At 35.7% G+C, this 25,125-nt stretch overlaps 2 protein-coding genes across 3 annotated transcripts; one reads left to right on the top strand and one right to left on the bottom strand.

Annotated features, from left to right (window-relative positions):
- Positions 1–3,310: 3,310 nt before the first annotated feature.
- Positions 3,311–19,216, top strand: LOC128234646 (zinc finger protein 780A-like). Of its 2 annotated transcripts, XM_052949011.1 has the most exons (6): positions 3,354–3,397; positions 3,897–3,974; positions 7,744–8,281; positions 8,912–9,409; positions 10,376–10,500; positions 14,383–19,216. In XM_052949011.1, the coding sequence occupies exons 3-6, from the start codon at positions 7,767–7,769 to the stop codon at positions 14,604–14,606; spliced, it is 1,362 nt and encodes a 453-aa protein (XP_052804971.1). In that variant the 5' UTR covers positions 3,354–3,397; positions 3,897–3,974; positions 7,744–7,766; the 3' UTR covers positions 14,607–19,216. The 2 variants fall into 2 exon arrangements, with proteins under 2 accessions (XP_052804972.1, XP_052804971.1); XM_052949012.1 differs by lacking the exon at positions 3,897–3,974 and having other exon boundaries at positions 3,311–3,397.
- A 558-nt stretch (positions 19,217–19,774) lies between these two features.
- Positions 19,775–24,963, bottom strand: LOC128234647 (tRNA-uridine aminocarboxypropyltransferase 1-like). The gene is made up of 5 exons (XM_052949014.1): positions 24,905–24,963; positions 23,219–23,401; positions 22,509–22,646; positions 21,637–21,991; positions 19,775–21,166 (listed from the first exon to the last, which is right to left on the bottom strand). The coding sequence occupies exons 2-5, from the start codon at positions 23,381–23,383 to the stop codon at positions 20,895–20,897; spliced, it is 930 nt and encodes a 309-aa protein (XP_052804974.1). The 5' UTR covers positions 23,384–23,401; positions 24,905–24,963; the 3' UTR covers positions 19,775–20,894.
- Between the last annotated feature and the right edge of the window lie 162 nt (positions 24,964–25,125).

Raw genomic sequence — 25,125 nt, forward strand, 5'->3', positions numbered from 1 at the left:
TCGTAAAACACAGGACATGTTGACACTAATCCGTTAATTGGTACGTGTGTCGTCGATGTCATCGTCAATCACCCGATAATTGATCTATTGGCCTATTGTTGTGCTAAACGAGTCGGGGAGGGTTCTTGTATACAAATTTATTGTTTTCATATGGATTTGTTTGGTCTTATGAATTAATTGATGAATTGATATTTTTCACACATTTTACCGACAAATGAGCATGAAGGTAAGTTCAAAGAATGAGCACATGTACACATTATGCAGTGAAGAAGCTTGCCATGCCCATCGAGGAAGTTCTTCAAGACACGTACACCCACTTCCAGCACAGCTCCAAATGACGACAGATTCTACATGAGTTCCGGGAATTCACAGACACGGCTACGTACAAGTAGGTTCGGCACTGCAGCACATGGTGGCTCTCCCTCCAGACTTGCGTCGATCGCTACCTTCAACAATGGCCAGCGCTTGAAGCTTACTTCAAGAGTCACAACGAATCAGAAAGGCGTGGTAGCACGGGTTGCAGAAAACCATCAGGATCCGCTTCTACCGCTCACCTTCCACTTCCTATCGTACATCCTAAAACCACTGAACGGCTTCAACACAGATTTCCAGGTGAATAAAATAAATACTTAAATAAATGACTAAATATGTACAAACTGTCCTTGAAGTACAACTTCAAAACGCCATGCTTAAAGACGGAAATTACGTCTGACATGTGTGCTGAGGCCCGTAAAGTGTGTAACTAGTGTTGTTAGTGTATGTTCTTGTAATAAAATAAGACACGTTCGTGATTTTGTATTACTGTATTATTTATTCACATGAATTCATTTACGTTGATATGATTATACAATGAAATAAAATTGAGACATGTGTGCGGAGGCTTGTAAAGTGTGTAGTTGGTCCTGTTAGTGTATGTTCTTCAAATGAAATACATATTACACATAGAAAATCTATTGTATTATTATTCATTTTTATTAATTCATGCTGGTATGATTATAAAACGCAATAAAATTGAAATCCTTCAGTTGATGTTCTTGTTCAAACCCACAAATATCACGCCCTGCAGAAACCGCGGGTCTTTCTCCTGGCGTGTCAGACACGTCTCTATCAAAATTATATGCAAACGGAAAAAAGCTCATCGACTGGAAAATCTTCTTGATCGTCTGGAAAACATTGTGTGTCATAAATTGCAAACGTTTTAAATGTGATGAAAAAATAAATATTTTGTAACGCATGTTCTCAAAAGCGCGGGAAAACAGGTGACCGTATAGTTGTTTATTTCCTGTTTTGATGAAAAGTAGACTGCATATCCTTCTGGTTAGCACTTCATTTAAAGCCTGGGAAAATATCTGGTGGTTTTATTTTTTCAAAAAAATGCAGAAAAAAACAACAAACATGTCAAGTAAAAAATACGTCTTGGCAGTCAAAATAGGTACATTTTCCCGACGTTAAAAACGACTAAAATAGCCCCAGATATTTTCTAGAATGCACCACAGACGTTCCCCATTTAAAAAAAATCCGGACCTCCCTAGCGTGCGTTGACATTACGACGAGTGTCCCGGAATCGACCCAAGAAATTATCACATGTTAACACTGGTTACCATCCATTGAAAAGGCTTTTATCCAACTAAGAAAATGTCCACTTTTACCATGGGATTGAAGTTTGACTAGAATTCTTGAATGTGGTACAGTATCGAAAGCGTTTTTGAAGTCGTAATATATGCAGCCAAAGGGTTTTCCCTCATCTATTTAACGAGCCCAGTCTTCCATAACTTCTAAAACCTGCAGTGCACATAAAGGTAATGATCTGAATCCATATTGAGAGTCAGAAAATAGATAATTGTCATTCATAAATTGAATTACCCTACCACTTACACTCTCCTCCATTAATTTGCAATGTACACAAGAAAGGCTGATTGGGTGATACTTTCCAGGATTGTCTTTTGCTCCCTTTAAAACAAGGCTTTAACTAATGGGCCGTTTTTCATTCAGGTATCTGTTCACTATCTCAAAACAAATTATTCATTAAAACTCACGTCAAATACAGTATTTCATCCACTTAGATCTGCAGCTGTAGGCACATTACGAAACACACTATGAACGAATTTGTTCAGTTTATCAGCCTTAATAATGCCAATGTCAATAACGTCTCCTTCAGTATTGATTTAGTCAAGTTTGCAATCCCAGGAATATCCTTTTTTCTAGAGTTAACATATTTGGAGAATGATTTGTTTTTTTCCTCAGAGATTTTCTTTTCAAATTTATATCCAGATTTAAGGCATCCCCCTGTAGCTGTGTTTCTATCATGAAAGTAATATTGAAAATAAATATCTTCTTTTGACTGTTGGTATTTTTCCATGACCAATGTTTTTCTTACAGCTTTAAGAGCCTTACTGGTAATCCATATAGGCTTCATTTTTGTTTGTTTGTTTTTACTTTATTTGCTTGGTATTTGCTCTCCTCTTAGGAATATGTTTGTCCATACAATCATGTATATTCTTCTTGAAATGGTTCCATTTTTTCAGTTAAAGACTTCATATTAAAATTACTTTCCCAATATATAATCAGAAATTCATTATTCATGGAATCATATTTTTTTATCGTTCATGTAATGGTCACTTTCATTAGGTACTGTAGAGTTCACTAAACTCTTAACACTAAAAGTCATCCCAAGATGGACACTCTTCCCCAGTGGAGGAACATGCTTCAAGTTATCTACTAAATGTTCATTGTTTGAGAGGTTTAAGTCAAGCATACTTGACATGATTTTCTCGAAGTCTCGTACTAAAGTTAGCATGCTGGTGTAGAAAACCATCCTTAACACTTGCAATAAAACTAGGACTACCATTTTTAGCTGCAGAAACTGGTCCAATGTCCCCAGTCAATGTCTCCATAATTGAAATCCCCCGTTATATGAAGAAATATACATGTATATCAGTTTTATGCCATTTTAGCAACAAACTAGGAGGTGAATTTCATTTTTTATTCGAGTGTGATATTTTTGATAACGAAGGTAAGAAGTTTATAAAAAAATAAATATTTAAACAGACATCCAAGCAAACTTGAAAAGCTGGTAAACACAAAAAAATGAAAAAAGAGGATTTTTTGAATATGTGTAAATGGTATCTGCTATTTATAATCACGTTCGTTGAAAACATTACTACGCTTATCTATGAAAGAAAATTTGCATATATTAGTTAAAGTTGTGACTCTCCTTGTACTGTTTATATGGACCAGATTAAGGTATGCCGTTTTGAACTGAGACGTTTTAAACATACGAATACCTAATTGCAATATCAAAGTTCTTGCCCTTGTTATAAATTTTGCCACGAAATATTTGAAACCGGTTAGATTCACCAATGATTGAATACTTAATATTCTCAATCTAACTTCGAAGGTAGAGTGACAAATTTCAATGCATATCAATAATTGTGTCCTTTATGAGTTTGATAGCAGTGTCGGTTTTTTAAGATTTTCTCATTAGATTAGGTATTGACGCAAATAAATCTTACACTAACTAAAACGAGGGGTCAAGGTCGTATTATTGTGTATTAATAAAAGTTTTTTGTGTCAATTTGAATTGAATGCTTTGCAAACTTGGCATAAATACATTCATAGTAAAATCAAAAATACATATCAAAAACTAGTTTGTTTAATGTGTTTTGAAAAAATAATATGAGAGAATTCACTGTCCTGCATTTTCAGTTACATCTCAAATAATTGGATTTTGTTGTAGTTCACGTTTTTTCTATGCTTCCAGTGTTGTTATCATTAGAAAGACAACATTGATGGAATTTTATATGTGTATAATAATAATTTTTAAAAATACAGGAACTAGTTATTTTTTTATAAAATTTGGTCAGTTTTGTTTGACATTTGATGAACATTTTTTACAGTGGGTTCAGAAAACTGATATTGCCTTCTTCAGCACTTTGGACTTTTGGTCGCTTCAGACGGTTTATCTTTATAGAAAGGTATATTTCCCAACGTCCATTTGCGAAATAAACATTTGGAGGAGTTGAAAACATATAAATCCCGATTTTATCTGAAGAAAACATGATGTAACATTTCGTGTCATATATGTTACGTCTCGAATTGCTTGGTGTTTAGACGACAACACACATGTATAATGCACCAAGTGACCAGTTTTTAATTTTACCAAGGTCAGGTGTTCATTCGATGAAAACAAAAAAACAAAAGTTCCCTTAAATACGTACAAAACGTGTATTGATCACCCGAAATATTCCGCCTAAAGTCGTGTCTCAAATGTTACGTCACAAATTATTCAGATTTTGTTCATGTACACAGCCCGTGTATTTCGACAAACTTTTAACTGTGTGGCATATAGCTAATCCAGCTACAGAAAAGTATGCTCACCGAACGCTCGCATTGATACTGTGTAGTATATCCACGATGGCAGAACGAGCAAAGCATGGGTAAGTGTTGTCGTGGAAGTTACGTCCTAGCACGGGTGAGTGTTGTCGCGGAAGTTACGTCCTAGCACGGGTGAGTGTTGTCGCGGAAGTTACGTCCTAGCACCGGTGAGTGTGTTCGCGGAAGTTAAGTCCTAGCATGGGTGAGTGTTGTCACGGAAGTTACGTCCTAGCACGGGTGAGTGTTGTCGCGGAAGTTACGTCCTAGCACCGGTGAGTGTGTTCGCGGAAGTTAAGTCCTAGCACGGGTGAGTGTTGTCACGGAAGTTACGTCCTAGCATGGGTGAGTGTTGTCGCGGAAGTTACGTCCTAGCACGGGTGAGTGTTGTCGCGGAAGTTAAGTCCTAGCACGGGTGAGTGTTGTCGCGGAAGTTACGTCCTAGCACGGGTGAGTGTTGTCATGTAAGTTACGTCCTAGCACGGGTAAGTGTTGTCGTGGAAGTTAAGTCCTAGCACAGGTAAGTGTTGTCATGGAAGTTACGTCCTAACAGATTCAAGCTGGGCTTATTTCATTATGTTTCATGACATTAATTGATGCAGCTTGTATATTTTGCCTGTACGGCCGGGGCAGCTTGTATATTTCGCCTGTACGGGTGCAGCATGTATATTTCGCCTGTACTGGTGCAGCTTATATATTTCGCCTGTACGGGTGCAGCTTGTATATTTCGCCTGTACGGCCGGGTGCAGCTTGTATATTTCGCCTGTACGGCCGGGGCCGGGTGCAGTTTGTATATTTTGCTTGTACGGCCGAGGCCGGGTGCAGCTTGTATAATTTGCCTGTACGGCCGGGGCCGGGTGCAGCTTGTATATTTCGCCTGTACGGCCGGGTGCAGCTTGTATATTTCGCCTGTAAGGCCGGGGCCGGGTGCAGCTTGTATATTTCGCCTGTACGGCCGGGGCCGGGTGCAGCTTGTATATTTCGCCTGTACGGCCGGGGCCGGGTGCAGCTTGTATATTTCGCCTGTACGGCCGGGGCCGGGTGCAGCTTGTACATGTCGCCTGTACGGCCGGGGCCGGGTGCAGCTTGTACATGTCGCCTGTACGGCCGGGGCCGGGTGCAGCTTGTATATTTCGCCTGTACGGCCGGGGCCGGGTGCAGCTTGTATATTTCGCCTGTACGTCCGGGGCCGGGGCACAAACTAATGATTTGTCTCAACTGTCTTGAGGTTTAAAACATTTGATTTCACGCACGTTCTGTTCACATGTGTTGTTAAGATCGATCCAAAGCTGTGATTTTGGTGTCTTATGTTACGTCTACGAAGTCATCGTGTTTACGTCGGTACGCGCTGTATTTTAAGCAGTCATAATTCGCAGTTTATGCATAATTATAAACTGAGTAAATTTTAACCAGGTAAATTGGGAATTTCTTAAAAAATGTGTGTTGTCACACAGCTCTTATTGCACGAATACGTCACGGCGACACCATGGCGGTTCATTATCGATTTTGGCATTTGGGTAAAAGAGTCCCAAGTCACGTCCAAATAATTTTGAAAAGCATTTTAAGTCTCTAGTGCTAGTATGAAGGAATGTATAAACATGTTCTGTACCTGTGTTACGCAATAATCAAGAGACATTTATATAATTATACGAGAAATAAGCCTCAAATAGCTCATGTCAATGCCACAAAACTTTACTCTTTGATGTGCGCCTTCGTGTCCAGTTACATCTGAATGTAAAAGTCCTAAAACTGATTGTATGCTTCAAAACTCGGCATGGTTTCCTTTGTTTTTATACATAAAAAACAACTATTTATGTGACAAAGCATTACAAATTATAATAAAGCAAATGTTTACAACAAGAAAGGGTTCCATTTATGGTGGAATGTCATCATTACATCACCAATTTTTGAAATAAATTGAAGGCTCATTACTTTTTTTGTTTGAAGTGCTTTATTTTAAACTTCTGAGGTATTTTAGAAGTGACAAAAACAAATGCATTAGCATATGAGAACTTACTCAACTCTTGATAAAAATTTTTTATGTGGACACCAAGCAATTTGTGATGTAACAAACAAGCTGGACAGTGAATTCTTCCTCATATATATATTTTGACAGTTTACAAGTATTCCTCATGCAGGGTGATTTCAATTTATGTTCTGCTGATGTCCTTGTTGAAATGTTAAATACATCTCTATTTTCTAATATGAAGCCTGTGAGGAACTCCCCTACCCAATCAAAATAAGCAAGCAATCATATTTTGTATAAGAAGTCTCGCTTGAAGAATGAAATCACCAATGAAAATCATGATTTATTACTGAATTCAGGATATGGAAGTTGGTATTGCTTTTATATATATATTCTACAATTAAGTGATAAAATTTAACAAAATTCCATTTATGGAATGAACATGAATATTTATACAATATTGGGTTAATACAGTTTTCTTAGTTTATATTAAATACCAGTCTTAAATTGTTCATGAAATTACAACTGCTGCCCTACAGCTGGCTGCTGCTCTTTAACTAGTTGCATTCTACAAACCTCAAAGAGATGATGTGTATTTCAGTCATAAAGCTGGTTTAACTTGGACAACGGAAGAGCTTCAGAATTGGACAAATTAAGATTATAAGGGTCCAATAATATAACATAAACTTTTCCCCCAAAAATGGAAATAAAAAAAAGGTTTATTTTTCTTCAAACAAACTTTTTTACCTTATTTTTCTTTCACCAGGGAACTTCATACTTGGTATGCAAGTTGGTCATGACTATTAGATGGCCCCTATTGATTTTCAGGCCAGTAGGTCAAAGGTCCTTGAGGTACAATAACAGATTTCACTGAATAACTAAAGAAAGGGCCCAGGAACTTCATAATTGGTTGACCACAATTGATTAGGTCAGTGAATCAAGGTCATTGTGACATTAAGGTAAAACAACAATGTGTTTGTTACCAGTCAATAATGACACACTTCTTTCTGCTCAATAACTAAAGAGCACTTGGACCCCAGGAACTTCATACTTGGCCCCAGGAACTTCATACTTGGTTTGCAGGTCATGAGCAACTTGGACTCCTAATATTTGCAAGAAGTTTTGTAAAAGCAGTTTGATACTATTTTCTGAGATGGAACTGGATTACAGTATAATAAACCATGTGTAAATAAAATATTGAATATAGAAATCCACAAACAATTTCACCATAAATGTACACAAACATGGGATGAATTAGTTTTATTTATAATAAATACAAAATTCATAATTTCTTCAAAAAGTGAATGAATATGTTGAAGAAGATTTAAATTGTAGTGTTGTTATTAACATTCATGTCAAAGCTACAACTGGTCATTTCTCATGTTCTTTTCTTCACTTTTTCACAGAATAAAGCCTGGCAAGAACAACTATGGAAACAGACGGTTGCAAACCAGATGGAAGTGAATACACTGGTATAACTGAACTGGTTATCACGAACGATGGAGCAGCTACCGAGTTGAGTGAAATGGTAGCAAGATTAGAAACAGACCAGGGCAGCATATGTCATAAATGTTCAAGTGAGTTTGACTCAATAAAGGCTTTGGGAAAGCATGGAAAGAAAGTTCATCCAAAAGAAAGCATATTTGGTTGCGAGATAGATGGTTGCAGACGAGCCTTTAGCTATCACGAGCAGAGATACAAACATTGGAAAAGAGTTCATATTAAACCATTTAAATGTCAAATATGTCTCAAAACTTTTCCAGACAAATACCTACTGTTTAAACATTTGATCAATGTTCACAAAGACATTGAATTTAATTTTCAAAAATGCTCAATTTGTAAGCAGAACTTTGGTACCGAACAGGAATTACAGGAGCATTTGGTAAAACATGAAGGAAAACGTCCCCATCAATGCGATGTGAAGGGATGCGACAAAGCGTTCAAGTGAGTGAACTCCTCTGTTATCTTGATTCAGAAAATTTTGATATTTCCTAAGATCAGAGATTGAAACCTTTTTTGTACCTGTTTTTATATCAGGAACTGTTCACCTGAATTATAAAAAAAATGAATTGTTTTGCAAAGACACTTCCACAATGTGTAGATTGTCTGGGATTAGTTTATTAGAATACACTCTCTTAGGTTTAGATTTCTATTTCTTATTTGGAGATTTAAGCACTTGCTATTTATGGAGAACCAAAACTGATAAATATGTTTCAGCATACTGAATAAATATGGTTGGAATGTTTTCCTACAAATCACAATGCCATTTTGTAGTGTTTTTCAAACAAACTCTCATCTAAATGATAAAATCATTAACCAAAGATCCAAATAAAACTTCTTATCAAAGACATGAAGTACATTTCATTTCCTTTACAATCATACCAAGAACAGTATTCATGCTCTAAACCTGACAAAGATATTGAGGAACAATGGTCGACTTTTGACAAAAATGTGTGTAACCTTTAACGTATGTCTTAAATCTATGCAAATAATGTTATAATATATTCAAGGCATATTATAAATGATAAAAGAATGCAATACACAGATGTTTTTATTTGATTTCTGTTTCTTCAGGACCGCTTACAGCTTAAAAAGGCATCAGCAAGGTCACCAGAGGGTGAAATATAGACGCAACGTAGATACAGCAAACTTGCCCCTGTATGAGTGCCCAGAATGTGACGAAACGTTTAATTCCATTAGTAATCTTGAGCGCCATGGCCAGAATGAGCACCCAGGCATAAAGCTTTTTAAATGTTCTGAAGAGAAGTGCGACCAACGCTTTACCTTCCACTACAATAAAATGAGACATATTCTTACACATTCGGAAAATCCTGCACGACCCCACCAGTGCCACAGGTGTGGATTTCTGTTCAAGCGTACAAGCAGTTTGAAACAACACATCCTGCATGTGCATGGCATTCATCCAACTGGTGATGGGGATGTTAACAAATATTCCTGCGAGAAATGTGACAAGATATTTAGAACAGTACACGGACTGAAGGAACATTCAACACTTCATACTGGAGAAAAAGCTTTCATCTGTTCTTTTGAGTCATGCAGAAAAGCCTTTAGGTATGTAACATAAGAAAATTAGTGTGTTTCTAGGTGGTTAAAGAAGTTAGTGAGGATTGAATAATTGTTTGGTGACAAAGCCATATAATATATGTATATTGTTTCATTGGCTTTTTTTGGTGAAATTTTTTAATATTTTTTTGTGTTTTTGTTTTAATGTAAATTTCACAATGCAATTGTAATTTCATGATTTTTGTTAGATTGTTGTTAGACAAAAGGCTAACCCTTCCATTGAAAGCTGGTACTGTCTTGCTGATAATTTTTCAGCAACACATGTACCGTAGTAATTATTCTGAATTCAATCTTTGTCAGCGATATCCCAGATCCATATCCACTACTGTCTTAAGTCTAAGTTTGAGAACACATTTCGAGCTTGCACATTATAATGTTTTTGTAAAATAACTTATGATAGCATAATTGATAGTAAAAATTGCTGTATCTGTTAACATGTCCTAGTCTACAATCTAAGCCATGGCACACATATTTGCCAATAATTGTTGTAACAAATCTATTTCGTAACATTTAGGAATTTACTTGGGTCACTCTCAGACCAATAGAGATTGTCCTCTTTTCAGTACAAAGACATCAAGATAAAATTTCAACAAAAACCATTAAGACAAAATTATACAATACAAATGTATCATATTGAAACAAACAACATAGAATCTAAACAACAATAACATGAGAAAAGTATAAAGACAAGTGTTCAAGTCAGTGTTGTTCAGTAAAAAATGAAAGAAAGAGTTTAAAAGAAAACACATTTAAGTTGACAGTCATACCAGTATCACTAAAAACAAACAAACCAATAGTCAAACTAGTGGCAATACTAAAGGTATTATGTTATAATGGTGGCTTAAATCATTGTCTTATCTTTTGAAATTGAACAAACTTACTGTATAACTGTAAATGAAAATCATCTTTAGTCCCAGTATAACGGCTATGTGATGAGGTCCTTGATGTTTCCAGATTGAAGACGTCTTTACAGAAGCACCTCAAGTTACACGCTGGGGTGAGAGGCTTCAAGTGTAAGTTGTGTGACAAGCAGTTCTCACGCAGGGAAATGATGGAAGCCCATGTGAACAAGCACGCAGGTATAACTTTTGTGAAAGGAATAGAATATTTAACTTCATAGTTACAAAGACAATTGTTTGTTTGGAAAATACCAAACTACCCTAATTTTTTTTATCCTGACCCTAAGATTTAGCTCAACTTTTTGAAAAATAAGGAGGGATATACTACTCGACCCTGCGACTGGTTTTAGGGCAAGTTGGCATTTTCACTAGACCCTTCATTTAATTATGCCCCCCTTCGAAGAAGAGGGGTATATTGCTTTGCACAGGCATGTCGGTCGGTCGGTCGGTCCGTCCGTCCGTCCGTCGGTAGACCAAAGCTTGTCCGAGTGATAACTCAACAATCCCTGGACGTATGGTCATCAAACTTCACATGAAGGTTGGGGCTGACCAGTAGATGACCCCTATTGATTTTGGGGGTCATCGGGTCAAAGGTCAAGGTCACAGTGACCTTTAATGGTAAAATAATTTTAAAGCTTGTCCGAGTGATGACTCAACAATGCCTGCACCCATGGCCCTCAAACTTGACATGGAGGTTGGGCCTGACAAGTAGTTGACCCCTATTGTTTTTGGGGGTCATCAGGCCAAAGGTCAAGGTCACAGTGACCTTGAATGGTAAAAGGTTGTCCGAGTGATAACGTGACAATGCCTGCACCCATGGCCCTCAAACTTGACATGGAGGTTGGGCCTGACCAGTAGTTGACCCCTATTGTTTTTGGAGGTCATCAGGCCAAAGGTCAAGGTCACAGTGACCTTGAATGGTAAAAGGTTGTCCGAGTGATAACGTGACAATGCCTGCACCCATGGCCCTAAAACTTGACTTGGAGATTGGGCCTGACCAGTAGTTGACCCCTATTGTTTTTGGGGGTCATCAGGCCAAAGGTCAAGGTCACAGTGACCTTGAATGGTAAAAGGTTGTCCGAGTGATAACGTGACAATGCCTGCACCCATGGCCCTCAAACTTGACTTGGAGGTTGGGCCTGACCAGTAGTTGACCCCTATTGTTTTTGGGGGTCATCAGGCCAAAGGTCAAGGTCACAGTGACCTTGAATGGTAAAAGGTTGTCCGAGTGATAACGTGACAATGCCTGCACCCATGGCCCTCAAACTTGACTTGGAGGTTGGCCCTGACCAGTAGTTGACCCCTATTGTTTTTGGGGGTCATCAGGCCAAAGGTCAAGGTCACAGTGACCTTGAATGGTAAAAGGTTGTCCGAGTGATAACGTGACAATGCCTGCACCCATGGCCCTCAAACTTGACTTGGAGGTTGGGCCTGACCAGTAGCTAACCCCTATTGTTTTTTGGGCTCAATGGGTCAAAGGTTAAGGTCACAGTGACCTTGAATGGTAAAAGGTTGTTCATGTGATAACTCAACAATGCCTGCACCCATGGCCCTCAAACTTGACTTGGAGGTTGGGCCTGACCAGTAGATGACCCCTATTGTTTTGGGGGGTCATTGGGCCAAAGGTCAAGGTCACAGTGACCTTGAATGGTAAAAGGTTGTCCGATTGATAACTCAACAATGCCTGCACCCATGGCCCTCAAATTTGACTTGGAGAATTGGCCTGACCAGGAGATGAACCCTATGGTTTTTGGGGGTCATCTGGCCAAAGGTCAAGGTCACAGTGACCTGGAATGGTAAAAGGTTGTCCGAGTGATAACTTAACAATGCCTGCACCCATAGCCCTCTAACTTGATTTGGAGATTGAGCCTGGCCAGAATATTGTCCCTATTAATTTTAGGGGTCATTGGGCCAAAGGTCAAGGTCACAGTGACCTTGAATGATAAAAGGTTGTCCAAGTGATAACTCAACAATGCCTGCACCCATGGCCCTCAAACTTGACTTGGAGGTTGGGCCTGACCAGTAGATGACCCCAATTGATTTTAGGGGTCAAAGGTCAAGGTCACAGTGACCTTGAAAGCAAACTCGACAATTCTTGGACCTATGGTCATCAAACTTGACAAGAAGGTTGGGCCTGCCCAGTAGATGACCCCTATCGACTTTGGGGGTCATCAGGCCAAGGTCAATGTCACAGTAACCTTTAGCGCAAAAAAGTTAACAAATCTTCCCCCACTGATTTCTCAACAATGCCTAAACCTATGATCATTAAACTTGACATGGATGTTAAGCCTGACCAGTAGATCACCCTTATTGATTTTAGGATTCATAGAGCCAAGGTCACAGTGATTTTGAATGGTAAAAGGTTGTCAGAGTGATAACTCAACAATGCCTGAACCCATGGCCTTCAAACTTGATTTGGAGTTGCATCTGACTTGTAGATGACCCCTTATGATTTAAGGGGTCATCAGATCAAAGGTCAAGGTCACAGTGACCTTGAACGAAAAAAACTTGTCTTGTGATAACTTGACAATGCCTGCACCCATGGCCCTCAAACTTGACATTTAGGTTTCTGGTGACCAGCTGATGACTCTGGATTTTGAGTTCATAGAGTCAAAGGTCATGACGGTCATAACACACTTTATCCTCACACTTTAATGGTCATAATCTTAAAACAGCAACAAATCAGCTGTCATTTCGGTCCATGCATATTTCATTCAATTGTCCATTTAATCCTGACAACATGGCGCTCAGGGGGGGGGGGGGGCATAATGTTTGACAAACATCTCTTGTTCACTTTGTACTACACACAGTTGATCAAGACCATCACACATTTAGTATATATAACTCCATATAGTCTTTAAACAATTTATGGCCCATGATTCACTGAGGATCCTTTCATTCAATAGACTTCATACTTCACACAAGTGTTGTTGTCCATCTTACAATTAGGTTACATAACTCCATATCATCCTAAGTACAAATTATGGCTGCTGGTTGACTTAGGAACTTAGGTTAAAGTTTAAGGGAACATTTTATCCGGTAACAGTTTTAGGCAAATTGGAATTTTCACTTTGTTGATGGCCATTGATCATACAATTAGGTCTAGAAAGTTTGGTTAAACTTTTAGGGCAACATGGGGTTTTAACTCTCATCTCAAATACCATTAAGTCAATGGACTTCAAACCTCACACAGTTGTTCATGGCCATCACACAATAAGGTTATGTTGTTACACATAACTCCATTTTGGTCCTAAATACAATTTATGGCCCTTGATTGTTGTTTAGGGCCATTACACCATATGGTTACATAACTCCTTTTATCCTAAAAACAAATTACGGTATGGGCATTATGGCCCCTTGATGACTTACAAAGTTGAATAGTTCCGTTAAAGTTTAAGGGCAACTTTGTTTTTTTTAAATCATATCTCAAATTCTGTTTATTCAGTGGACTTCATACTTACACAGTTGTTCAGGGCCATCTTACAGTAAGGTTTCATGTATGTATCTCAATAGTAACCCTGAGAACAAGTTATGGCCCTTGATGGCCCTTTTTGCTTTTTTATTTGACTAGTTTTATACTTAATTGTTATTGCTTTTGACAGGCACACATTACATCATTACTGCATTCATTTCTAAGGCAAAGCATGAAATTGATGAGCGTGTTGTCCTACAACAGGACTTGTTTTATTTTATTCAAACATGTTTTTCTGTCTGTTAATTTGTTCACCTGTTAGGTATATTGTTTTGCAATTTCTTGCTTTGAAAAGGCATGTAAATGTATGGTTTAAATAGAGCACAGTAGTTTAAATGGGTCCAGGCTTATGACAATAATAATCAAATACATCTAAACCTAGAAATCTAGAAAGAAAAAGAATAATATGAACCACTGTTGATTTGGTTTCATGGTACCAGTACTGGTGTGGTTTATGAGAAACCAATACATGAACCTGTAGGGTAAGAGGCAAATATTCAGTCCCTGGGTGAACAAGTCAGAATGTCAAGTGCAAGCTTACCAAGCCATTACATCTGGATGACTTTCAGTTCTATACGATTGTTTTTCAGGAATAAAGCAGTTTGTGTGCGGTATATGTAAAAAGCGGTTTTCAACACAAGGCAATCTCACGGTGCACATGAATCTGCACAATGGGAAGAAATACCTTTGTGTGGCGTGTGGAAATATATACAACTTTAAATCCAATCTCAATAAACACTTGAAAGACTGTCACCCGGATCAAGACGTGGCGATGGATTATGAACCAGAAGATGGCACCAGCAATTCTTCATAAGTTTCCAGATTTTATGGGAGTGATGGGAGTTTATTTGTACATGTATATATGTTGATTCAAGTTCCCATGGAACTTTATGTGATGTATTGAACTGCATTTGGTTGCATCTTGAATGATTTTTGTGTATTTAACATTTCCCTTCAAACCATGAGTCAATTCAATCAAACTGGGATACATGTTTCTGGAGTGGTCCCTTTATGGAGTTTGCCAAAGATTTTATTTCTTTGCTGATCTGGCATCATGACATGATAATCAAAAGAAAATTGCCTATTACTTACAATCTCAACGATTCAGGTCATGGAAAGTATTTTTACATCCTAATAAATTCTTAACTTAATTTTCTAAGATTTTCAAAGTCAAATTTAACATTTTTAACATAAAATATATGAGCCGCGTCGCGCGATGTTGGGCCTTCGGACATATATTTGCTATTACAATGTTTTAAGGTATTTAAATGAAATTATATTTCAGGAAGATATTCTGAAAATTTCATGATGATATCACTTAAATTGCGTAAGATACGTGCTTACAAGTAAGACCATGTATTGCACATTTTGAATACTAAATTTGACGTCATTCAAATGACGTCGTTACGAAAGCACATTATTCAAATGACATGCAAAATTAACGTATCAATATCACATTTAGCTTATAATTTAAATTCTTTTCTTATCATAGAATCTTCAATGACCATAAATTAAGATAAAAATTATGAATCAGTTTTGTATTTTTAATACATTTGGCAGTTTTAAACACAGACTATTAATGCAGGCAAAATATGTCGGAACGAAATCCATGGTTGCTAGGAAACATGAGTAAACCAATGTTCATAAATTGTCGAGAAAATGACGCACCAATGACAAACCTTTAAAAGAAAGAAGTTTGGAAGAAATTGATTAACATAGAAAAATCATTATTTTGGGCATTTTTTTTATTAATGATTATTTCATTTGTAATATTTATGTCCGAAGGCCCAAAATCGCGCGATGCAGCTCATATATGAATATTACATAAAATGAATGAAAAAGAAAGTACTTTACATAATGTTGAGTAATTCTATTATATGATCAGTGAGGTTTTTACATTGAAATATAAATGCTTTCAGTTAGGAAATGACTTAAGATGTTTTTACGGCACCAGCTTTAAAATTTAAGGCAGGTGAAAAAGTGGATAAAAATATAAAACATATTTTCCAGGTATTTTGAGATATTTAGAACAGTCAGACCTCGTTGGCTTGAATTTTCTTGGCTTGAATTCCTTGTTGGCTCAAACTAGATTTCTTTATACTATATGTTAACAGTCCTGCTTGGGTCAAATTTTCCATGTTTCGAGGTATTTTTGCCGGTCCCTGGGAGTTTGAGCCAACAGAGTTTGACTGTATGTCACATTGCCTTGTGGTTCTCGACCATGGTCGAACAAGTCCGTTAGGGTTATTTGATTTGCATAAATTTGTTATCGAATATATTTCATTATTTGTTAATCTATATGTATGAAACATATCAAGGGATTATAGATCCTATGACATTCTCTGCCATACTTGCCAGTTCGTTGTTTGTCTTAACCCATTGACACTTTTAGTGACTACGCAACAAGTTCAGTAGAAATCTACTCACTTAAAAGCTGTAAGGTCCACAACTAAGATGTTTGATGCTATTCTTTTTACTTTCACCAAATATCTCTAAATATAACTTTGTTTTGTGTATGTTTATGAACATATTGTCAACATCACTGAATTTGACAGTGGTGTGTGTTGATATATATTACATTGATTATTTAAGGAAATAGTTGATGGATTGATATCATTATTGCGGTATGAATGCAGTTGGGCTGGTTAAAGTGTGTGGAGTCCAAAATTAACCAGCCCAACTGTGTTCATATCCCCGATAATGACATCAAAATAAGCAATTCATTACTTTTATATTTACACCAATAGTTCATTATATCATTGAAGAATTGTTAAAATTACTCATTTAAGAAATCTAACAGTAATTCTTTCTTACCCATTCTGTAAAAAGAATGACTGACCTTGACCGGAAACATTTGAAATTATGTCACAATAACACGGGAAAAAATCAATTGCTACAAATCACTTTTAAGCGTAAAATTAAAAAAACTTATGACAACAATACATTTAACACATCATTAATGGTGCCATGTTGTCAGGAATATTTGGATGATTGAATGAATTTTGCATCCATGGACCAAAGTGACAGCCGATTTGTCATAGACATTGGATGCCATTGAGGCAGTTTTAAGATTATGACCGTAATCAAAGTGTGAGGATAGTCGGAACAGTTTTTAAAATGTTCAGATGATGACTGATTTTTGCAGATAAACATGTATCTTCTTAGCAGCAGGGAATAAGTAAATATGACATAACTTTTGATGACCTATATGTGTTGTGACGTTGACCTTTAAGTTTGAGTGCCATGGGTGCTTTTTGCGTTCAAGGTCACTGTGTCCTTGACCTTTGACTCGATGATCCCTAAAATCAATAGGGTCATCCACTGGTTAGGCCCAACCACCAAGTAAAGTTTGAGGGCCATGGGTGCAAGCATTGACAAGTTATCACTAAGACAACCATTTCACATTCAAGGTCACCTTGACCCAATGAACCCTAAAATCAATAGGGGTCATTAACTGGTCTTGACCAGCCTTCATGTCAAGTTTTATGACCATAAGTCCAGGCATTGTTGAGTTATCACTCGGATAACCTTTGACAACCTTTTCCCATTTAAGCTCACTGTGACCCTGATCGACCGCCCAACATGTGCAAAGCAATATATACCCCCTCTTCTTCGATGGGGGGCATACCAAGATAAACAGTTTTCAATTTACATGTAAATTTTTATGCGATAATTCGCAATCTGAAGCTGTTGCATTTATCGGCAAATATTTTCTAAAGGCAGTTCATTTAAGGAATGGAACTTGAGGTGTAAATATATGATATGGAGAAACATTTTTTTTAGTGAAAGTCTTTGTGTTGTGGTCATTATGCATGATCATTGACCTATGATGCTTTTAATAATAGATTGGGGGTTGAAATGAAGCCTAGGTTTAGTTATACATGTGTTAACTGATGACACAGGCCTCAAGCCTTGTAGTTCTTTTAGTTTGTCTTCTTCTTTTTTTTAAAAGTCTTGGTACATAAATTCAATGTTTCAGTTATAGCACAGATATGAAACCATATTTGCACAAAAAAAAACATGTTACCAATGAAAATATGCATATATGTGTGTGGGCATGTTGAACAGTACACAAGATTTACAATTATCACCTCACCTTACTTTAGCTACAACCTGATTTTCACAAGAGTGTTTAATCAATTAGTCATTTAATCAATATAAAAGGAGTAGAGAATGTGAAGGTCAGCTTACAAGCCGATGCAGATTTTCCATGCACCAACTGAATCAAAATAGCGCTATCTATGAGGCAGGAACATTGTAGTTATGACGATACATGTATTGCATTGAGACTTTATATGTATTGCATTGAGACTTTATATGTACATTGTATTGCATTGAGACTTCATATGTATTGCATTGAGACTTTTATGTACATTGTATTGCATTGAGACTTTATATGTATTGCTTTGAGACTTTATATGAAATGCATTGAGACTTTATATGTATTGCATTGAGACTTCATATGTATTGCATTGAGACTTTTATGTACATTGTATTGCATTGAGACTTTTATGTACATTGTATTGCATTGAGACTTTATACAAGGGTTTTCAGCCAACCAACTTAATAAACTTCATGTTTATTTTGTATACGATGCGAATTATTACCCTTTATTATTTGACTTAGGACATTCTGGTTAACATTTGGCATGAAAGTGGCATAAATCAACAGATGCTTCGTTGAACAGCTCCTAACCATCCAAACTCCTTAACTAAAAAGTCAAATATATATCCTCCATGCAATGCAAATTATGGCCCTTTATTATTTGACTTAGATATTCTGGGTAAAAGGGGTGAAATGGTGACTGTTTGTTTTTGCATGCTATATTAAAATATGGCTCTTGTAGTTTATCAGTGGTTTTTGCATGCTGTACATTTCTTGTAATGTTTGTGTAAGCATATTTGAGTACTGTAATATGGTAGTTGTGTGTGTGTGTGTGTGCGTGTGTGTGTGTGTGTGCGTGCGTGTGTGTGTGTGTGTGTGTGTGTAAATACCAAGTTTATTTTAGTACTTAATGAGGATTTTGTAATGTATATTTTTAACTCAAAGAAATTGTTTGCTCTCAGAAAGACTGCATAACCAAAAAAGGTTACAAGTAAATTATAAATATATATATCTGGAATTTTTTAATAGAGTTTTATTTGGTGGCACTTTTTGGTGTATAACTTGATGAAATGTATTTCTACATGATTATGATGTTGCATTCTAAATTATGGCAATGATTTATATAAAATTGATAATCACATAATGTTATAAATGTATGATATTTAGACTTGTCATAAAAACCATGATTGCCAATACATATATGCATGAGTGTGTAGGTTACATGTATTAAACCATGATCATATTTGTCGGTCTTGTGTATCTATTCCGAGATTACGCAGCCAGTATTCTTACATACAGCTGGATTGATACACACGTTATACATTTGTACTTATTTTTTCTCTATCAAGGGTCAACCTAGACAATTATTGAGTCCAGTATCATGGTTGTGTTACAAATGTGACCACTGATTATAAGTGAATAATGTTTCATTTGAGTATCAAGCAGTATAACATGCAGTTAATAAAGCCTGTGTAATGTCCATTGTTGCACATTACATATTGTGTCTAGCAACATTTTTAACCCCAAGGTTATGACAATAACTAGATTTTATCTTTGAAAATAATGTTTTCATGTCTATGTTTAAAAAAACCCTATACATTTAAGAACATTACACAATTTTAATCACTGCTTATGTAATGATTTATACAAGTGAACTTTCGGTAAAACATAAAAACTGCCTATGCTCCAGAAGGACTTTCCTTGATTAATGAACCACAGGTAATAAATGGAAAGTTATAATGTTTTAAAAGAGATAAATAAGTTCAAGTAAATAGACATTCATCAAACAAATCAGAATATATCGATGGATCAAACAACGTTGTTTCTTGTGATTACCGATGTGTTGTATGAAGCATCAGGAAACAAATGCACAATACAAAAGATGAAAAGCTTTATTTTCATTAATTCAAAACAATTTTTTTCTCAACTACATTTGGGACTTCCAAATTTCATGTAAACATTCTTATATTCAACATGTTAGGTTGGTATTTAAATTTTAGTGTTTAACATCATGTATGAATTTTGTGCAAGAAGTAGGTTTTTATCCAAAAAAAGTCTTATTCTTATTTTATCATGTATTTCAGACTTTAAATGTTTGTCAAAAGGTACTAGGTAAAAGTGCTCAACTCTGCATGTTCAGAGTCTTGAAATATTATGTGGTGTTGTTTTTTTAAATAAATTTTGTCTACTTTCACATTTGTCACAGGATTCTCAGGATTATAATTTAATTTATAACATCAGTCGCAAAATATCATACATTTTGATCTGGTGTTATCAATGTTGCTAACAAATTGTCATTGTAAAAACTAATTATACTTAAAAAAATATTTTACACAAAATTTGTATATGGGAAATAATTTAAAAAGCATACAATAAATGATTTGACGTTGGGATTAAAACATTCTGCTTTTGAGAAAAATTATCATAAAATGTAAAATTGCATTTATACAAAACAAATAAGAGTCACGAAGTGAACACCAATTCTCATCTGGGTTTATTTTTTTTCAGTCAAACAATGGGCATAACTCAACAATTATTAAATTCCCAATTATGGGCCTGGTTATACACATGTGTATTGTATCTGGCAACATGCGTACCAAGTTTCATTTGAATATCTTGACTGTGGTATACAGTGATTTCAGGTCCCAAATTGCAACATAAATGATTTCAACAAGATGATATTTATATTATAGTGATTATGAAGCATTTCATGCACTAAGGCACTGGCAGTCTACCACATAACTGTCTATCACATATGTGGTTGTGCATTAAAATTATGTTCCTTGAAATCAAACTTTTTACTCATGTACACGAAATTCATTCTGACACAAGTAGTTCCCAAAGTTAATTAAGATGAATATAATATTCTTGACCAATGTTTTTTTTTAGTTAGGCCAGGGTCAAGTTTTGGCACAATGACTCAGGTTATTTCAATACCACAAAGAACGAAAAAATAGTTTCAACAGTTAATAAATATGTGCATGTAGATTCCTTTTCATTAAGATTTTTCTTTGGCCTTTTCCCGCCTACTTTTGTAGGCCTTTAGGTTGTCCCCACCATCATACAAATTACGAATTTTCTTGTACATAAAGTTAAAGAAGAATAGAAGATTGTCATATTGTGCAGTATACGCCTGATCCACAAATTGTTGATGGAACTCCCTCATGAAGTAGTAGATGGCCTCTATCGTTGATAGGTAGGTGGCTGGGTTGTTCTTCTGGTGACGCCAGAACTTTGTCTTCTCTGATTTCAGTTCAACACACTGCAGGCCTGGCAATATACATATATCGTATGAGATTTAGTACTGAGTTGGGACATTCTTATTCTTCTTTCATACTCATTGTGGTCATATGATCAATGAGCATACATGTACAGCAGAATATTGTGAGATGAAGATGTTTATTAATGATTGAGACTCAGAGTCACAAATCAAATTTTAAAATCAAATAAACTTTGGCTGAACAGACCAATAAAGTTCAAAGTTAAAAAAACAGATATTAAAATTACTTAAAAATATTGAAAAATGATATTAATATGGTCCCAATCCCAATAAGTTTATCAGTATCAAAATAATTAATGAAATCTAAACAACATGGTGTGTTTTTCGGAGGCTTTTTAAACCTTATGTGAAGATAAGATTACAAACATAATGAAATATTTGGTGTCTTATAACAACATAATTTACCAGCAAACCTAAATCTATTCAGGTAATACGTCAACATATATATATAAACCCTTACCTTTCAGTCTTTCATCATTGCAAATAGACTTGCATTGGTTCCAAGTACTGTCGATAAATACTACTCTTTCAATAAGACAATTGGCTTTTTGAGCATCACTTTCAACACTGCTGGTTGCATTCTGACATAATCCATTACCGCTGGCAGTGTTTTCAGGCTTTCCATTTGAGCATCTTTTTTCATCATTCCCGACATAATCAACTTTAGCTATTTTGTTAGGGATGAGATCAGTTTGTTCATCATTTGATGGTGCTGCTCGCTTTAATCCGCTTTCACATTTGCTTGGATTGTTGGTGTCTCTCCTGACGAGCTGGTCTACACTGACCGATGTCTCACATGGAAACACTACCACCACCTGTGGAAACAAGGTTGAAACAATGACATACATTTAGTCAGCATAATTTACAAACTCAGTTTACTGTATTTGGAAACTGGTGTTATTTTAGTATAATTAGAAATAAAATTCAATTCCATATGAAATAAGTTTTCATGAAATATTTTAGTGATCATTTTTAACATGAATAAATACTACTCTTTCAATTAGGAAATTTTTACAACACTTATTCAAAATGCCCTCTTCATCCCATCTGTTGATATATATTTGCTATTTAGACCATCTTCTTACTCAGTAACATTGTTTTGGTGTACAACCATTTTAAGTTGTGTTTTTTAATCAAACTTGGAAAAAAGGCAATTTCACTTAGTTGATTTTTTCATTTAGTTGCTTAAGGAATATGGCCCAAGATAAATCATTATTCATCATTGAGAATAATTTGACTGCCACTGAGAAATTTGATATAAAAATATGTCATATAAACATTACACGCATGGTTAGATGTCTTTAATTTACAAAATACATTTTTCCTCCTTACCTTATCCTTATCATAGTCCGGAATACAGGGATAGGTGTAGATGGTGACATCGTCAGGGGCAAGAACTCCTGCATGAACGGCTGTGCTCTTACCGTCAACTTCACTGGGATGTTTAATAATGTCAACCTTTATAGGTAACTGAAAAATATAGGTACATGTGTACATATAAAAGGCATATAGAAATAAAAAAACAGTGATGTGTTTCAGAAAAATTTCTGCAAATGCTAATCAGTTCATATGAAGTCCAATACATTGTGTATACAGTTACAATACAAAAATACTAAATTATTCATAATAATGGTTGCTGTGTCAATCAAGGACAACATCATGGAGAAATTGTATTCAATTGATTGTACATCCTTAAAACTATAACCTATGTTATTTCAACTATGAACCACAAAACATTTTGCAAAACAAATACCGGTAGTAAATATATCATCGTTGTTATCATATGTAAATTACAATTTATTGATAAACTTGGTCAAATTATGCAATTCAAAACAAGGTAGTGACATCAAAATGTCAATTGGCACACAGCAATTCACTCACAGTGGTTCTTAGTTATTTTTAACCTTATTTATTTTACAACGATTGTTAAACAAGGTATTACAACATACTTATTTTAATGGGAAGTTGCTATATTGCATAATAATGCTTCCATATAATTATCTAAATTATTTTATTATCATATTATCTGGTGAATGTCCTACTTTAACTTTGGGTACTCTGCCTTTGATTTCTGGTACTGGAAGATAGCATGTGTAGCAGTAGAATTTCCTTGACCTGTCACACTTTGAACACTTGCTTCTGCCATCGAGTTTGTTCAGGAAATCTGCTGGCTTGATTTTTAACTCGGGAAAGGGCTCTGCTTCCATTTTGCTCCTTTATTTTGCCTGAAAATGACAAGAAAATGTAAATCATAATGCAAAATATTTCTTGCAAAACTTTATGAGTGAGAAGTTTATAATAATCATGAAAGATTTTTGGCAAATTTTATTCCTTGCGAAATACTTTTTGTTCCATCTATAGTATCAGAACATGTGAGGAGGTAGATATTTTCAGTCTAAGTTTTCATTATTAACAATATATTTTCTCTTGCAAAAAAAATGATTATTTATAGCATGGTGATATATTTAGCACAATATGGGGAACTGGTGTTAAAGGGCGGTTAAAGCAACAACATAAAAGACGGACATTCTGTAACGTTTCTTCCCTTGCTAGCTCGGACACACTACCTTAAATTAAACTATAAACCTATTCTTGGACTGCATTGTCCCAAAAATTAAGTATGAAATCAGTAATATATACACGTGATTAACAATGATTGCTTACAAAACCAATGATTGGAGAAAAAATTATTATGGTTCAAGAATCAATGTTCAATTATCCCAAAACCAAGAAAGCGCAAACAGAAATACTTTAACACCTATGCTTTATCTTACAGGACCAGCAAACAAAACGCTTATAAACCAATCACAATATATCAGCGAAACCTGCAGTCCTAAGTGTATTGCTTTTACGGGAATCAAACCATTGACCCTGTTCCGTCTGTATCGCAATGATCCAGGCTTACTAAGAGGCCAAAAAGAAACCCCACGGATGTCCGAACCTAGAAACTAGAAGCTGTAGCGCAATGCTTCACTTTAATTCTCCTAGCCCCCAATAGTTCAGAACCCGCCCTTAATAGTACAAAAAGATACTTTAAAGCTTCCCTATATATTAACGTGATGTTCTCCCATCAGCGTCGAGACACAAGCTAACTATTTCTATGCCTTTCGCATTTAAAATACCCTAACATCACTTGACCAAAATGGAATCGTCCTTTTTCACAAATCCTATGAGTGAAACCATTATATATAACTAATGTTACAGAGTAGGGGTGTCACGTTTATCAAACTTACGAAAAAGTAGAAAACTAATAAGAATACAACTTATTCGTATTAATTAATCATTTACTAGCTAAATTTAGACATTTAATACTAAAACCATAACATAACATAACAAATACACGATATCATTATAAAGAAGTCATAGCGATAAAGCGAAAATCAAATACTCGATAAAATTCACTAAAACATATAACCTTTGGTGGCCCAATATGTTAGTCAATACTCATTCCGTTTTCTGGTTTTAGTCTTATATCATAAATATGCTTTGTAAAAATCAAAATGCCCTGGAATTCAAACCAATATTGCTGAGAACCTCTCAGAAAGATGACAAATACATGTATGAATGATGCTGTTCCCCTTCATGATGATCTGAAACGGCTGTTTATTATTATACTGTAGAAGGGCCTGTACATGTATGCTGTTTCAATAAATATAATGAAAAATGCAATGAAAATTAATTGTACACTTAGCAAGTGTTGGTCTCAAATTGCTGTGTTTTATTGTTACCTTTTTTAAGTCGCTGCTTTCCACACGCCAAGATTGAAGTTGTCAACTTTACTTGTTTTCCTCTGCGTGCTTTCGAACTTATTCGGTTTTTTAGTTAAAAGAAAATTATGTACACAAAACAATAAGTTCAAATGAAATCACATTTTCATTGTATTATTTCTATAAATTAACGGTAACAAAAACGATAACAATATCAATTTTGTAAATTCGCACTTAACACT

Source organism: Mya arenaria, chromosome 5 (genome assembly GCF_026914265.1).
Source record: "Mya arenaria isolate MELC-2E11 chromosome 5, ASM2691426v1".
Taxonomy (NCBI): domain Eukaryota; kingdom Metazoa; phylum Mollusca; class Bivalvia; order Myida; family Myidae; genus Mya; species Mya arenaria.